The 17,808-nt window shown below is 31.8% G+C and overlaps 3 protein-coding genes across 23 annotated transcripts in view; 1 reads left to right on the forward strand and 2 right to left on the reverse strand.

Moving 5' to 3' along the window:
- The window catches only part of LOC102628997 (SH3 domain-containing protein 1-like), a 164,098-nt gene that overhangs the window by 114,235 nt on the left and 32,055 nt on the right, over positions 1-17,808 (reverse strand). The gene's annotated exons all lie outside the window — the stretch shown is intronic.
- Positions 1,403-4,428, reverse strand: LOC102613611 (receptor-like protein 56). 2 transcript variants are annotated; one of them, XM_052442262.1, is made up of 8 exons: positions 4,002-4,428; positions 3,677-3,832; positions 3,313-3,381; positions 3,170-3,235; positions 2,853-2,927; positions 2,355-2,513; positions 1,784-1,948; positions 1,403-1,634 (listed from the first exon to the last, which is right to left on the reverse strand). In XM_052442262.1, exons 1-8 carry the CDS (start codon positions 4,144-4,146, stop codon positions 1,480-1,482), a joined length of 990 nt encoding a protein of 329 aa, XP_052298222.1. In that variant the 5' UTR covers positions 4,147-4,428; the 3' UTR covers positions 1,403-1,479. The 2 variants fall into 2 exon arrangements, 1 of the variants encoding a protein (XP_052298222.1); XR_008055036.1 differs by lacking the exon at positions 1,403-1,634 and adding an exon at positions 2,032-2,181 and having other exon boundaries at positions 1,803-1,948; positions 3,313-3,387; positions 4,002-4,423.
- The window catches only part of LOC102613321 (receptor-like protein 15), a 74,911-nt gene continuing 66,843 nt past the window's right edge, over positions 9,741-17,808 (forward strand). For 14 of the 20 annotated variants that reach the window (XM_052442202.1, XM_052442201.1, XM_052442191.1 and 11 more), the window contains exons 1-9: positions 9,741-10,161; positions 10,317-10,472; positions 10,752-10,826; positions 10,904-11,041; positions 11,430-11,504; positions 11,839-11,985; positions 12,078-12,224; positions 12,330-12,476; positions 13,436-13,591. In XM_052442202.1, the coding sequence (XP_052298162.1) occupies positions 9,807-10,161; positions 10,317-10,472; positions 10,752-10,826; positions 10,904-11,041; positions 11,430-11,504; positions 11,839-11,985; positions 12,078-12,224; positions 12,330-12,476; positions 13,436-13,591 (1,396 nt within the window). In that variant the 5' untranslated portion in view covers positions 9,741-9,806. Of the gene's footprint in view, positions 10,162-10,316; positions 10,473-10,751; positions 10,827-10,903; positions 11,042-11,429; positions 11,505-11,838; positions 11,986-12,077; positions 12,225-12,329; positions 12,477-13,435; positions 13,592-13,931; positions 14,007-14,359; positions 14,519-14,630; positions 14,781-14,878; positions 15,044-15,195; positions 16,213-17,808 lie in introns of those variants that run through there. The other 6 variants (XM_052442207.1, XM_052442209.1, XM_052442206.1 and 3 more) reach the window with 6 other exon arrangements.

Below are 17,808 nucleotides of genomic sequence, written 5' to 3' on the forward strand. Positions count from 1 at the left end.
ACTTGAAGGCAAGTAATGGTTTAAGTTTGGGGGTGTGATAACTCTAAGAAATGAGAGTTATTACATCAATTCTAGACTTGAATCAGGATCATTTAGAGAACAAATAAGGTGTTTTTATTACATTTTGCTTAAACATTCATTTTAGTTGAGTATTAATAAGTTTTGCTTGAATTATAGTAATTTGTACTAAAAACATATGCATAATTGTAGGTTCTTGGAAAGTCTTAATTCATGAGGGGATGTCGAGGCATTAGATGAGCAAGAGGAGGAAAGAAGACGGTCATAAAAGAAGAAAAGCACAATCGGGAGTAATGCAGTGCTGTTGTGGATGTTAGAGCAACCCGTGCTATAGCAATCTGGAAGTAAATGTCGGAGAAAACTTAGGCTCAGGTCAGCACATGTTTCCTAATTTAACGCACGCACGCTCATGGGCTTGTGTTTACCCTAATTTGCAATATAAAATGGAGGCAATACCACAAAGAAAGGCGGCAAGGAAATTATCATTAGAATAATCACAAAGGAACGAAGAAGGAGAAGATCAGAATTGAAGAGTGTTGTTTTGGTAACATTGGAGAATCGTGCAGAATTACTTGGCTTTGATTTTCACCGTGCTCAACTTATATTTATCTTCTTCTTTTAATTGTTTTGATGTATTCCGAGATCAATATATTTATGATTATTTTTGTCATCTAGATTATGAACTAAATTTACTTGTAGTTGAGTGACAAATAATCCAATGGGTTCTTGACTATTCTTATATGTTGTTATGTTAATGCTGTAGCATTTTACTCTAGTAGTTTTTATGAGTATAACTGTTATTTAGGTTGACCACCCATTTAATAGTTTCAGTTAAGATAGAGCAGCAAAAGGGCATGTCTTAGCGGACATTATTAGAGTATTACTTGTTCTTAAGTCGAGTTTCCTGGATTAGGTTATCTTGAATCCCATAAGGGCAGTACTTGAAGTTAAGATTTGTGACACTCTAGACATAGGTGTTCACCTTGTAGGGTAGAGAGATTAAAGGATATAATGACGTACCATAAATATATGAGCAACTGGTCATTGTTAGTAGATTTAAAGGTATGAGATTTCCAACATGCGATAGCTGAGGATGCAGATTTATTCTGCCCAGTGCTGCAGCACTTATTGTAACAACTGGTGCTAATTTGGTAAACAACAATCACCCCATTAGGAGAGTTTGATCATTCAACTACTATATTCTCAATTGAATCTTAGACACAGTTAACTTAGTTTATTTCATTACAGTATTGTTTTATTTCTATCTCTCGCAATTATTAACTACGATAGAATTATTTGACAATTGTTTGTTTCGGTTTTAGTTAATTTGCACTATTGTGATTGCTTTAGCATTTTGAGTAACATCAATCCCTGTGAAGACGATCTTGAATATTCATCACTTTATTACTTATTGTGTATACTTGCACATTGGCATTGGTAGTAATTGATTATAAAAATAAATCAACAGGGAGATAAGGAGATGCTTCCAGTAAGTTGATTGTAAGAAACATCTAATATTCGGAGGGATGTCATATTTGCCAAGCACCAAGGCAAGCTACCTCTTAAATCATTGCTTGCAATGTACAACTCTTGTAGATGCACCAACGAACAGAGGCCTGAAAATTTATTAATTCAACCATTGGTACAATAAAACAATTAACAAATGCATAACATTCTTTTATAAGTGATTGGTTTGTGTAATTATATTTTTAATTGAAAATTAAAATTATAGATCAAGAGGGGAGGGTGGGAGCATCTGATTAACCTTGATCAAGAATCATGCTGCTGTTAATGCCAATAGTAGAACCTGACAGTGATAAGTACTTGAGAGAAGACATCGATTCACCGATGCTTTGAAGAAAGCTGGTGTTGAGTGCACTGCGCATGAATTCCATGTCCAAATGTTCCAAACTCTTGAAATGAGGAAAGCCTAGCAGAAACAATAAAATAAATAAATAAAAATGTTGAACACGTAAGACGACATTGAGTTCACAATCAACACTTTTCTTTTACCTTGACCACGTACGACACCATTGACTTCACAACCAATCACCGACAGATTTTTTAACGAAGGGAATATTGATGCAATGCTTTACAGAAGGCTTATATGGAGAGGGGAATCGTTCAATTTCAAATATTCCAAGTTGGTGAAATTGTGCAACTCTGTTTCGAAGCAATAATTTTAGCTTTATTAACAATACGGAAAAATAATTAATTATTTAACAGTTTATTTATAAATTTGGCCACATATGTACCGTTTATTAATAATATGGATAATTAATTAATTAATTAGCTGCTTATTTATAAATTTGGCCACATTTGTACCTTTTACTTACCTTGAGTAGTAATTGTCACTGTTTCCGTAAAATTATTAGACGAAAGGTAAAGATTGTTGAGGGATGGGAATGATCCCATTGACTGTAACAACTTGCTTCCATCTCTAACTCCAACTCTCGATAGATCAAGGCTTTTCAACTTCCTCAAACCGCTGTAACCTATTTAATAACAATAATTAGGATAGGATTTAAGAAAATCAAAATTCATTGTCTAAATTTAGAGCTAAACGAAATAACTGATTAATTTAATTAGGAGTCAATTTGTATTTTATGCTTTGGGCAAAGATCAGTATCATTTTTCAATCGCTGCAAAGATTAAAAAATTAAAATGAAATCTTTATTACATTTTGTTTTTGAAATAATAATATTACGTCCTATTTTTGAAATAATATAAATTCTATGTTTCTTTATTTTTATTTTTATTTTTTTGTACCTTTTGGGCCTTCCCTAATCAAATGAATAAAATTTATGTAATTGAATAATATTTTAAATGTTTACCTTGAGGAACCACAAGATTGTTGATTTCATTGAAGCTCATGTCCAACAATTCTAAGTTGTTGAAGGAATTGAATTCTGCAAACATAAACAGACTTAAGACTTAAAACAGAGTAAATTAATTAATAAATTTAAAGAAATTAAAACGTCATTAGAATTTCGTCTAAACCAAACCAAATAGTATTTAATTAATTGATTGAAAAAGTATGCTTACTTTGTATGTAATTCCTTCAGGCTAATCAAATTAAATATTAAATTATGTCGATAATACAGAAGTCTAGCTGGCATATATAAAATGAGAAAGCAGGGCTTAGACTTACCTCGAACATTGAATGTTCCTTTGAATCTCGTACCACTTAAACTAAGAGACTTCAATTTACTCAAACCTGTAAAATAATAAACCAAATGGCAAAGAATCCAGCTAATTTGTATAAGTTAGCATTTTTTATGGTATTTGTAGTACCTTTTGAGACCACAAATTTATCAATCTTGTTCCCGCCAATGTCTAGCTCCTCTAAATCTCTCAAAGAATCTAATTCTGTAATAAGTACAAATTGAGTTGAATGTTTCAAACCTCACCAAATAATAATAATAATAATAATAATAATAATAAGTTGTGGAGGTGTTTGGTTCACTATTGGAGTTTTTTTTTAATCTTAAATTCAAGACATGAAAGTACAAGATGAAATTACGAGAAACATAAAAACTTGTATTTATAAATTGCTTAAAACTGTTTTTTTTAATATTAATCATAAAAAAATTGAATTCAAAGCCTTGAATCTTATTTTAGCAAGTTAATGAAAGAACTTGAAGTTTTAATTATGTACCTTTAACGTCAATACTTCCTTCCAATCTATTCCAAAATAAATTTAATGATCTTAATGGTGAAAGATGAGTTAGAGATGATAAAATGCTATTATTGAATGAGTTTCCACTTAAATTAAGCATCTTCAAGTTGTTCAATCTTGATAGCCTCTCTATACCTGCAAGTAAAATAAAAAAAAGATCATAGATACTGGTGTAATTTCAAAATTAATCATTTAAAAAAAAGTCAAAATTGTCGACTAAATGAATATGCATATAATTGCTCGGTCTTGATATTCAACTTAAATTAGGGGGGAGAAAGTAAATTAATTAAATTAAACGAAGCACCTTCATTCTCAACACAACTGGCTATTTTGTTGTCAGTTAAATCAAGTGACTCAAGTTGTTGGAAGGGAGTAAACAAAGAAGCATTCAGATACCAGTACTCTCCCCCATACGTGTCAGAAAGGTCTAGCGCTATCACTCGGCTCATGGTGTTGCTGCACTCAACCCTTTCCCACTGACAACAATCAGTAGCTCCCTCACCATCTCCCCAGTCGTAAAGAAAATTATAAGGATCATTGAGGAAATGTTTGAGTCGCAAAAGAGCAAATCTCTCATGATCCAAACATCCCTCACTTCACCCACCTTCAAATATTATTAATAACAAAACAAACATTATCACCATTTTTTTATTTTGAACCACCCATTCTAACTATATCTTTAAGATTTAAAAAACACACACACTCTTTCTATCTTTGTAACCAACCAGAGGGCTATACGCCATTTGCTTATAACGCATGTAACTATTTATACACCCAACTAGCTTATAGTTGACTTTTTTAGTTGTTTCTCCAAGTCCTTCATGCATTAATTTTCTTCCCTTTTTTTTTCATCTTTGTCATTTTGCTATAATTTGCAACAGCAACGCGTTTTGAGCTAGCAATAAATAATAATTGAGAGAGATTGAGATGACAAATGGATAGAAACTAAAAGTATGGGTGTTTAATACGAGAACGATTATACCCGTTTATTATATTTCAACCTAAAAATTTACTCTAAGCATTTATAATAAATAAAAATATGATAATAAAAATAATAAAAAAATATGAATAATATATATTTGTAAAAAAAAAAGATTTATGTGTCCATTTTGAAAATTAGCGAGTATATGTAAATATAATTATCAAAACAAACCATAGAAGTGTTGTTATTTTTTCCTTTCAAAAAATCCACCATTATAAAAAAAGCCCAAAGACTTTGACATCTTTTAGGAGTCTTTGGGCCTTGTTTTTTTCCCTCTTTTTCTTTCATTTGCATTTTGATCCACAAGGCCAAAAATTAAATTCCACACCTTTGGCATTTTGTGGAGATTACATTTCCATGTTTTTACTTAGAAAGTAGGTGGAGACGTGGAGTCAATGCGGCCAAGTGCTCAATTATTGTTAGTTAGCAAAATAGAATTTTTGGCGAGATGAATTTGTTGTAAAAAAGTTTTTGGAAAAAATAATAATCATCGGAACTTGTCTTGTGTCTTTATAACAATTTACTACTGCGAAATCTTTACAACTTCACATCTTTGATTCAATTATCGCCACAAAGGCACAAGTACGTCCATTTGTAAACCAATCGATAGAGATCAAATTTCAAGCCATGAACTTGTATTGTCAGCAAACACCTAATCACTTTAGATATTTGTATCGTTTAATTAATTAATGATCACTCTGAAATTACAGAGGTTGGCCGAATATTCCCCTAAAATTAATTAATTTTACCGAAAGGGAATTATTAGACAGATCAAGTGTGTCTAGTTTTTTTGTTGTTTTGTAACAATCAATTTGGAAACTCTTCACTCAAGTTAGCATCTTAGAGATCAAGATAAACAAACTCCTAGTGATGCTAATGGAAGAGGAATTTATAAGAGGAGAAGAGAGAGTAATTATGCTTGATCAAGAAAGGTACCATTAAATCTAGAATATGACAATTAATGGTAGAAAAATTAACAAGCATGTAATCCACGATCAAAGATTTTAAATCCTTGAAATTTAGATAACCTAAAAATTAACATTGAACAAGAAATAAATCAACACTGCCACTTTGATCACATAATCGATGAAACTTAGGATATATAATCAACACCTGTTTATTTTACTATTGAATTACTATTTTTTCTGTATTATTTGAATAAGGGAATTGATTTGGAGAAACTCTCACTATAATTGATGAAAATCAAGATATAATCAATACATATTCATTTTATTTTTAAATTAATACTTTTCCATTATTATTTGAAGAAGGGAATTGGTCTCAAAAAATCTTATTGTAATATATGTAACTTAAACTTTTTTTTTCTGAAATAAAAATTAACTTTTAAGAAGGCTTCAAATATGGAGAGGAGACCAGTCCATTAATGTCAATTCTTCCAAGTTAGTGACATTGTGCAGCTTTATTTGATTAGAAGGTGCAACATCTTTAGCTTTAACATATCTTATTCTTTAAGACTATTAAAACTTTTAAATTATGTCCACATGCCCACCCTATAAGATCCACAAAAGTAGCAGATAAAATGGAAGAAGTACGCTAAGGGGCTGTTTGATTTTAGTTGTGGCTTACACAGCACGAAATTACACCAAAAATGCCCCGACCAGATTTAATAAAACAAATGTACTCTTACTCAGTTTATTATTTATTTTTACATAGATATATTTTCTTTTTTTTCTTTTTTTTTCTTTTTCAACTTAGAAAAGAGAATTAGGGGACAGATCAAGTGTGTCTGATTTTGCGTTGCTTTCTAGCAATCAACTTGGAAACTTTCCACTCAAGTTAACATGTGAGAGCTGATGGAAGAGGAATTTGAAAAATCGTGACTCTAATTTTGCATATATTTGATTATTTCAACACTTGATTGGTTTTGAATGGTCCAAGAATGGGCAAGTGACAATGAGACTTGGAAGTGATAGTTTGAAAAAGTGAGATCTTCAATTGATATTAGATAAATGAGAGTAGACTAGGATATATTTCCAGTAAGCTTATGGAGAGAGACATATCAAACTTGAAGTAAGAAGTCATATTTTCCAAGCACCAAAGACAATTTATTGTACCCGGAATATAATTATGGTCAATAAAACAAAAAACTCTTGCAGATTCATCAACTGATTGGGTTGAAAACATAATTCATCCTTTAGCTAATAACAATTAATGAACGCATAAAATCTTATATCTTTTAACATAAATGTTAAATATTAATTTTATTAATAGTCGCAACCTTATGCAGGCATAATTTGGTCATGAAAACAATAAATCTATCCGTTCTTAAAGGCTATTAACTATAACAAAAAATCAATTAATATAATTTTTATAAGAGGAGAAGAGAGACTAAGTATCCTTCATCAAGAAATGTACCATTAAGTCTAGAATATGATAGTCAATGGCGGAAAAATTAACATGCGCATAATTTATGATCAAATATTATAAATCCTTGAAATTTAACAAGTCATTTCATTAAAATATGGATCACCTTCCACACATTTTAGAAATCTTATCATTTTTTTTCTTTTTTCATTAAATTATGTTTTGGTCCACACAACCGAAAATTAAATTCCACGCATTTTGCATTTAGTGGAATTCTATGTATTTTTTAATTTTACAAAACTTTAGTCGGTGGAGTCAATGGGGCTAGAAATTCATTGAAGGGTCCCGAGAATCAAAGGTGCTTACTCAATTATTATTTGTAAAGTTGTAGACTTGTAGGGCAGCTACCGGAGTCCACACGTTGTAATGTTTTGTTCACTGTCAATCTCATTGTTGGTCGTTTCCAACACGCTCAAGAATCCAATTCTGCATAAACACATAAAATTAAAGACTTAAAACAGAGTTTAAGTAATTAATAATTTAACTGGAAACAAATTAAAAAGGAGAATTTAATTATTGAATTCCACATTGTGCTATTGAAAATTAAAAAAAAAATTGTTGTCACCTCAGTCAATTAGATAATCACTACAAATAGTTCTTTATGTAGATGATATTCTTCTAATTGGAAATGATATAGGAATATTGACTACAATAAAGAGTTGGTTAGCAAAACAATTTGATATGAAAGAAAGACATGAGAGAGGCAAGTTATATTCTTGGTATCAAATTACTACGAGACCGGAAGAATAAAACTTTAGCCTTGGCTCAAGTGGTCTATATCGACAAGATATTGGTTAGATTTAGCATAGAAAATTCCAAGACTGGTTTATTACCATTTAGACATGGAATTGTATTCTCTAAGGACCAATCACCTAAAACATCTAAAGAGATGGAGAAAATGAGACGAGTTCCCTATGCAGAAGTTGTGGGAAGTCCCATGTATGTCATGCTTTGCACTAGGCTAGACATCTGTTTTGCGGTAGGAATGGTTAGCAGATATCAAATCCTGGACCTGAACACTAGACTGTAATCAAGCATATAATGAAGTATCTTAAAAAAACTAAAACTTATATGCTTGTGTATTCTAGTGATGAACTCATTCCAGTGGATTCTAGAAAATCAACTTTCGGCTATATGTTTACATTAGGAAGTGGAGCTATTAATTGGAGGAGTGTGAAACAATTTGTATCACAGACTCCACAACTGAAGCTGAATATGTGGCTGCATCTGAAGCTGCAAAAGAAGTTGTATGGCTTTGCAAGTTCCTACAAAATCTTAAGGTGGTACCTGTTGTAACTGCACCCCTTAAACTATTTTGTGATTATGGTGGTGCAGTAGCTCAATCTAAGGAACCACAAGAAACAAAAACATATTGAGAGGAAACATCATCTTATAAGGGAATAGTATAGAAAGACTATATGACAGTACCCCAAATGACATTAGATGCTTTATGGTAGATTTTATTACAATGGCCATTAGTGGGAAACCTTTATAACCTGCACTTAGAGCCCCTAGAGCATGTGCAATATGCCAGATATGCTTTAAAGAGCTAGTGGGAGATTGTTGCGATTATGTGCTCTTTTAAAAGTATTATTAATTTATTTTCTGATTAATAAAATATTTGAGATATTTCAATTGCATAAATATATTGAATAAGGTCCGTTTAATCATATTATATTTTCTCTTGCTAGTTGCTTTTAGTAGTGATAAAAGCACCCACACGTCAAGTGCAGATCAAACTTGAGTCATAACCCAGAAGATTATTTGGTGACATATCGTGATCTAACAAGCGTGGTGGTGACAGATCGTGATCTAACAGGCGTGATGGTGACGGATCATGATCTGGGAAGCCTGGATTAATTTCAATTGTTCATCTTCTCAGATTGTCAAGGTATGATTTTCTAGATTACGTATTTCTATATATTGTATGAGATCGATCCTAAAAGTTTTTATAAAAATTTAAAAAACTGATTTTTCTCCAACAACAAATTGCTAAAGTGATTTGATTTTTGTTGACAATAAAAGTATACAAGTTTATGAACTTGAAATTTGATCTCTATCGATTGGTTTACAAATGGACGTACTTGTGCCTTGTGGTGATAATTGAACCAGAGATGTGAAACTATAAGGATTTGACAGTAGTAAATTGTTATAAAGACATAGAAACGAATTCTCATTATTTTTATTTTTTCCAAAAACGCTTTTACAACGCATTCTTAACCAACAATAATTGAGTACCTGGCCGTATTGACTCTGCCTGCTTTCTAAAGTAAAACATAGAAATAGAATTTCCACAAAATGGCAAACGTGTGGAATTTAATTTTTGACTGTGTGGACCAAAATGTAAATAAGGAAAAAAAAAAAGAAAAAAAGAGCCCAAAGACTTCATAAATGTGTGGAAGTCTTTGGGCTTTTTTTTAATGGTGGGATTTTCAAAGGAAAAAAATGACGACTCTATTTTTATTCGTTTCTCATCTAAGTCTCTCTCAAATATCCTTTATTGTTAGCTCAAAACACGTTGATGTGGAAAAACGTAGCAAAATGACAAATATGGAAAGAATGGGAAGAAAATTAATGCATGAAAGACTTGGAGAAAACAACCAAATAAGTCAACTATAAGTTAGTTGGGTGTATAAATTGTTAGATGTGTTATAAATGAAGAGCGTATAACGTAGAACCCTGTAGTTGGTTGCAGAGATAGAAAGAGTGAGTGTGTTTTCCATAGTTAAAGATATAGTTAGAATGGATAGTTCAAAATCAAAAATGGTGATAATGTTTGTTCTGTTATTAATTAAATTTGAAGGTGGGTGGAGTGAGGGATGTTTGGATCATGAGATATTTGCTCTTTTTCGACTCAAATATTTCTTCAATGATCTTCATGATTGGGTAGATGATGAGGGAGCTACTGATTGTTGTCAATGGGTAAGGGTTGAATGCAACAACACCACAGATCGAGTGATAGCACTAGACCTTTCTGATACTAGGAATTGGGATTTGGGAGAGTGGTATCTGAATGCTTCTTTGTTTACTCCCTTTCAACAACTTGAGTCACTTGATTTAAGTTGGAACAAAATAGCCGGTTGTGTTGAGAATGAAGGTGAATTTACTTCTCCCTCCTAATTTAAGTGGAATATCAAGACTGAGCAACTATATGCATATCGATTCAGTTGACAATTCTGACATTTTTTTTAAGTGAATAATTAATTTTGAAATCACACAAGTATCTATAATCCTTTTTTATTTTACTTGCAGGTCTAGAGAGGCTATCAAAATTGAACAATTTGAAGATGCTTGATTTAAGTGAAAACTTGTTCGACAATAGCATCTTATCATTTGTAGGTCGTCTTTCATCATTACGATCATTAAAATTATCTTACAATAGATTGGAAGGAAGTATTGATGTTAAAGGTACATAATTAAAACTTTATCTCTTCTCCAAGCTCTTTCATTAACTTGCTAAAATAAGATTCAAGGTTTTGAATTCAATTTTTTAATGATTAATATTTTAAAAAAATAGTTTTTAGCAATTCATAAATACAAGTTCTAGTGTTTCTCATAATTTCATCTTGTACTTTCATATGTATTGTATTTAAGATGAAAAAAAAATTCTAATTGCGAACCGCACACCCCCACAACTTATTTTTTTGTGAGGTTTGAAACATTCAACTCAATTTGTACTCTTTACAGAATTAGATTCTTTGAGAGATTTAGAGGAGCTAGATATTGGCTGGAACAAGATTGACAAATTTGTGGTCTCAAAAGGTACTACAAATACCATAAAAAATATAAACTTTTACAAATTAGCTGGATTCTTTGCCATTTGTTTTATTATTTCGTAGGTTTGAGGAAGTTGAAGTATCTCGGTTTAAGTGGCAACAAACTCAATCATAGCATCTTATCTTCTCTGACTATCTTTTCTTTGTTAAGAGAATTATATCTACGTGATACGGGATTCAAAGGAACATTTGATGTTCGAGGTAAGCCTAAGCCTTGCTTTCTCATTTTATATATGCCAGCTAGACTTGTGTATCATCGACATAATTTAATATTTAATTTGATTAGTCTGAAGGAATTACATGCTAATTTAAACAAACTTTTATTTACCCTGTCAATCATTAATTAAACACTATTTGGTTTGGTTTAAACCTACTTTTTTATTTTATATGCTAGCTAGACTTAGATACTAACTATTTTGATGAGTCTGAAGGAATTAGATACTAACTAAACATACTTTTATGTACTCCCTCAATTAATTAATTAATTATTTCACTTGGTTTGGACGAAATTCTCATGATGCTTTAATTTCTTTAAAGTTATTAATTAATTAATTCTGTTTTTAAGTCTTAAGTCTGGGTATGTTTGTAGAATTCAATTCCTTCAATAACTTAGAAGCGTTGGACATGAGCAACAACGAAATCGACAATCTTGTGGTTCCTCAAGGTAAACAATTAAAATATTATTCAATTACATAAATTTAATTCATTTGATCAGGGAAGACGCAAAAGGTACAAAAATAATAATAATAAAATAAAGAAACAGAGAATTTATATTATTTCAAAAACAGGACGTACTAGTTATTTCAAAAACAGAATGTAATAAAGATTTGATTCCAGTACTTTAATCTTTACAGTGATTGAAAAACGATACTAATCCTTTCCCAAAGTATAAAATACGAATTGACTCCCAATTAAATTAATCATTTATTTAGTTCATCTCTAAATTTAAACAATGAATTTTGATCTTCAATCCTATTCTAATTACAATTAAAAAACAGGTTATAGAGGTTTAAGGAATTTGAAAAGCCTTGATCTATCAGAAGTCGGAATTAGAGATGGAAGTAATTTGTTACGGTCAATGGGATCATTCCCATCCCTCAACACTCTTTACTTGACTTCTAATAATTTTATCGATACAACGTCAGGTACAGATGTGTCCAAATTTATAAATAGGCTGTTAATTAATTAATTAATTTTCTGTATTGTTGATAAAGCTAAATTTGTTGCTTCGAAACAGAGTTGCACAATTTCACCAACTTGGAATATTTGGCATTGGACTCTTCCTCTCTCCATATAAGCCTTTTACAAAGCATTGCATCATTCACTTCGTTAAAAATATTGACGATGACTAATTGCGAAGTCAATGGCGTCCTAAGTGGTCAAGGTAAAAGAAAAGTGTTGATTATAAATAAACTATTAATTAATTAATTAATTTTCCGTATTATTGATAAAGCTAAATTTGTTGATCCTTCCTTTTAATTCTAAACAGAGTTGCACAATTTCGCCAACTTGGAATATCTGGCATTGGACTTTTCCTCCCTCCATACAAGCCTTCTGCAAAGCATTGCATCATTCACTTCGTTAAAAAAATTGTCGATGACTAATTGTGAAGTCAATGGTGTTCTAAGTGGTCAAGGTAAAAGAAAAGTGTTGATTATATATAAGCTGTTAATTAATTAATGTTGTTGCTCCTTGCTTCTAAAATGAGTTGCGCAATTTCACCAACTTGGAATATTTGAATTGGACTCTTCCTCGCTCCATATAAGCCTTCTGCATCTGCAATTGCTTGAAGAATTTATTTATTTATTTATTATTGTTGTTGTTGTTGTTGAAATGGGGTGGGCAAGCGTTCACTCAGTTAATATGTGGTGAATTAAATATTACAATCCAAGTTAGAATTGTGGAAAATTAAAGCAAAATGAGAAATATGGACAGAAAGGAAGAAAGTTAAGGGCATGAAAGACTAGGAGAAGACTGAAGACCACCAAATAAGTCAATTGAAAACTAGCTGGGGCTTGGGTGTACAAATTGTTAGAAGTGTTTGTTATAAATCACATAGAGCCCTCTTGTTGGTTGCAGAGCCAAAGAGACAAAGAGTGTGCATTTTATTAATTAAAAAAATATATAGAATGGGTGGTTTAAAATCCAAATGGTGATAATGTTAGTTTTGTTAGTATTAATAATATTAGAAGGGGGTAGCGTGAGGGATGTTTGGTGCATGAGAGATTTGCTCTTTCGAGACTTAAAAAATTTCTTCAATTCTCCTTATAATTTTTGTCACGACTGACCATTGTCAATGGGATGGGGCTGGGTGCAGCAACACCACAGGGCTAGTGGTATCTGAATGCTTCTTGGTTTACTCTTTTTCAACAAATTGAGTGGGTTAATTTAAGTTGGAACAATATAGTCGGTAGTGTTGAGAATGAAGGTGTTTCGTTTAATTTAATACTTTCTCCCTCCTAATTTAAGTCGAATATCAGGATTGAGCAACTATATGTATCTTTATTCAGTTGACAATTTTGACATATTTTTTTAAATGATTAATTTTGAAATTACATCAAACTGATGTGATCTCTGTTTTGATTTTACTTGCAGCACTAGAGACGCTCTCAAGATTAACCAACTTGAAGATGCTTGATTTAAGAGGAAACTTGTTCAATAATAGCATTTTATCATCTCTAGCTCATCTTTCATCATTAACATCATTAGATTTATCTGAGAATAAATTGGAAGGAAGTATTAATGTTAAAGGTACGTAATTAAAATGTCATCGCTTCTCCCAACTCTTTCATTAACATGCTAAAATAAGATTCAAGGCTTTGAATTCAATTTTTTTTAATGAGTAATATTAGAAAAATAGTTTTAAGCAATTCATAAATACAAGTTTCAATGTTTCTCATAATTTCATCTTGTACTTTTGTATGTCTTGACTTTAAGATTAAAAAAAAAATTATTCTAACTGTGAAGCAAATACCCCACGACTAATTTATTATTTTGTCTAGTTAAAAATGATAAAATTTATTATTTGCTTATATTGATTAATTAACTCTATTTTTAAGTCTTAAGTCTTGGCGTCTTGGCATGTTTGCAGAATTTGATTCCTTGAGCAACTTAGAGGAGTTGGACATGAGCGGCAATGAAATAGACAATTTTCAGGTTCCTCAAGGTAAACTATTAAAATATTATTCAATTACATTAATTTAATTCGTTTGATTAGGGAAGGCCAAAAGGTACAAAAACATAATAAAAAACTAAAGAAACAAAGAATTTATATTATTTCAAAAAATAAAATGTAATACTATTATTTCAAAAATAGAATGTAATAAAGATTTGATTCCGGTTCTTTAATCTTTACAGCAATTGAAAAACAATGTTGCTCTTTTTCTAAAGCATAAAATATGAAATGAGTCATAATTGAATTAGTCATTTATTTTGTTTAGCTCTAAATTTAGATAATAAATTTTGATTTTTTTCAATCCCATCCTTATTATTATTATTATTATTATTATTATTAAACAGATTACGGAGGTTTGAGGAAGCTGAAAAGCCTGCATCTATCGAGAGTTGGAATTAGAGATGGAAGCAAGTTGTTACGGTCAATGGGATCATTCCCATCCCTCAACACTCTTTACCTTTGGGGTAATAATTTTACGGAAACAATGACAACTACAACTCAAGGTAAGTAAAAGGTATAGGTTTGGCCAAATTTATAAATAAATTGTTAATTAATTAATTTTCCACATTATTAATGAAGCTAAATTCCTTGCTCCTTCTTTGTAATTCTAAACAGAGTTGCACAATTTCACCAACTTGGAATATTTGACATTGGACCATTCCTCTCTCCATATAAGCCTTCTGCAAAGCATTGCATCAATATCCCCTTCATTAAAAAATTTGTCGATGTGTGGTTGTGAAATCAATGGTGTCGTACGTGGTCAAGGTGAAAGAAAAGGGTTGAATATGAACTCACTCAATGGTGTCCTATGTGTTCAACTTATTTATTTTTTTATTAATTTTATTTTTTAATGTTTCTACTAGGTTTTCCTCATTTCAAGAGTTTGGAACATTTGGAGATGGATGACGCGCGCATTGCACTCAACACCAGCTTTCTTCAAATCATCGGTGAATTGATGCCCTCTCTTAAGTACTTATCACTATCATATTCTACTCCTGGCACTAACAGCATCGAGATTCTTGATCAAGGTTAATGAGATGCTCCACTCTCCCCGCTTAATCTATAATATTAATTTTTGATTAAATGTTTAATTACACAAACGAATCACTTATTTTAAAAGAATAATACGTATTCATTAATTTTTATATTGTATTAATTGATGAATTTAATAAATTTTCAGGCCTCTGTTCGTTGATGCATATGCAAGAGTTACACATTGCTCATAACGATTTAAGAGGTAGCTTGCCTTGGTGCTTGGCAAATATGACATCCCTCAGGATATTAGATGTTTCTTCGAATCAACTTACTGGAAGCATCTCTTCATCTCCCCTCATTCATTTGACATCCATTGAAGAGCTGAGGCTTTCAGACAATCATTTTCGGATTCCAATTTCACTTGAACCACTTTTTAATCACTCAAGACTCCAGATTTTCGATGCTTACAACAACGAAATAAATGCAGAAATAACTCAATCACCTTCTTTGACCCCAAACTTCCAATTATCACATCTCTCATTGTCTTTCGGTTATGGAGATGGTGTCACATTCCCCAAATTCCTTTACCATCAACATGACCTTGTGAATGTTGATCTCTCACACATAAAGATGAATGGAGGATTTCCAAATTGGTTGTTGGAAAACAACACAAGATTAGAAACTCTTTCTTTGGTCAATGATTCTCTTGCAGGACCTTTCCGATTGCCAATTCATTCACACAAGCAATTAAGACTGTTGGATGTCTCCAACAACAACTTCCAAGGCCACATTCCAGTAGAAATTGGAGATATTTTACCAAGTTTAATATCCTTTAACATTTCAATGAATGCTTTAAACGGTAGCATTCCCTCTTCATTTGGTAATATAAACTCCCTTCAAATTCTGGACTTATCCAACAATCAATTGATTGGTGAAATACCCGAGCACTTGGCTGTGGGTTGCGTCAACTTGGAGTATCTTACATTATCAAACAACAACCTAGAAGGTCATATGTTCACTAGAAATTTTAACCTGACAAACTTGAGATGGTTACAATTGGAAAGCAATCACTTCGTAGGAGAGATCCCACAAAGCTTGTCTAAATGCTCTTCACTAGAAGGATTGTATCTTAATAATAACAGTCTCTCGGGTAAGATTCCACGATGGTTAGGTAATCTCAAAGGGTTAAAACATATTATAATGCCCGAGAATCATCTTGAAGGTCCTATTCCAATGGAGTTTTGTCAACTTTATTCGCTTCAGCTTTTGGACATTTCAGACAACAACATATCTGGAAGTTTACCATCTTGTTTCCATCTTCTCTCTATCGAACAAGTTCATCTTTCAAAAAATATGTTACGTGGACAGCTAAAAAGAGGTACATTCTTTAATTGCTCTTCCCTTGTGACATTAGATCTTAGCTATAATCGTTTGAATGGAAGCATTCCGAATTGGGTTGATGGGCTTTCTCAACTAAGGCACCTTATCTTAGGTCACAATAATCTTGAAGGTGAAGTGCCAGTTCAATTGTGCGGATTAAACCAACTGCAATTGTTAGATCTTTCTAATAATAATCTTCATGGCCATATTCCTCCTTGCTTTGATAACACCACACTTCATGAAAGTTATAGCAATAGTTCTAGTCTTAAGCCATTTGAAACATCTCTTGTCATGGAAAGCGGGATGATCTATGCAGAAAAGCAAATCCATGAAATTTTTGAGTTCACAACAAAGAACATTGCGCACATTTACCAAGGAAAAGTGCTTAGCCTCCTATCAGGACTTGATCTTTCTTGCAACAAGCTAATCGGTCATATTCCTCCTCAAATTGGAAATTTGACAAGGATTCAAACATTGAATCTATCACACAACAACTTGATAGGATCGATCCCATCAACATTTTCAAACTTGAAGCAAATCGAAAGTTTGGATCTTTCTTACAACAAATTGAATGGGAAAATCCCTCATCAACTTGTGGAGTTAAACGCATTGGCTGTTTTCAGTGTGGCATACAATAACTTATCAGGCGAAATTCCAGAATGTAAAGCACAATTTGCAACCTTCAACGAGAGGAGCTATGAGGGAAATACTTTTCTTTGTGGACTGCCATTGCCCATTTGCAGATCACCAGCAACTATGCCAGAGGCTTCAATTGGCAATGAACGAGATGATAATTTAATTGACATTGACAGTTTCTTTATCACATTTACAACATCATACATAATTGTGATATTTGGAATTGTTATTGTTTTATATGTAAATTCTTATTGGCGACATAGATGGTTTTACTTTGTTGAAATGTGGATAACTTCATGTTACTATTTTGTTGTAGACAATCTTATTCCAACAAGATTTTGTCATTGAAATTAATTAGTAGTTTAATTACGATTCTTTAAGTACTAATCAGGTTTTCTTGGGAAATAAATTTTTTTATTTTTTATTAAAATTGTAGTAGTATTTAGCATTATATAGCTTCCAACTTCCAAGCACTTCACATTTGTCTCTACACTTAAAAAGCGAGTGATCATGTTTTGTAGATCTGGATTTGGAGCAGGATGGATCCAAACCCATATCTATCCATCATAGCTTATAGCTTCCCTATACTGTGCAGCATACTTAAATAAGAGAACCATCTCCAATGTTAAAAGTAGCCACTCTATAACAATCATTTAGAAACTATATTCAGAATAGTTTTATAATCATACACAAGAAATGAAACACCTAGATGCACTTGATCGCCTATTTTACTTTGAAAAAGAACAGTTATGGTGCTTTCATCATCTTCTTCACTAGCAACATTAACACTAAATCCACCGAT

This window comes from Citrus sinensis, chromosome 5, assembly GCF_022201045.2.
Source record: "Citrus sinensis cultivar Valencia sweet orange chromosome 5, DVS_A1.0, whole genome shotgun sequence".
Classification (NCBI taxonomy): domain Eukaryota; kingdom Viridiplantae; phylum Streptophyta; class Magnoliopsida; order Sapindales; family Rutaceae; genus Citrus; species Citrus sinensis.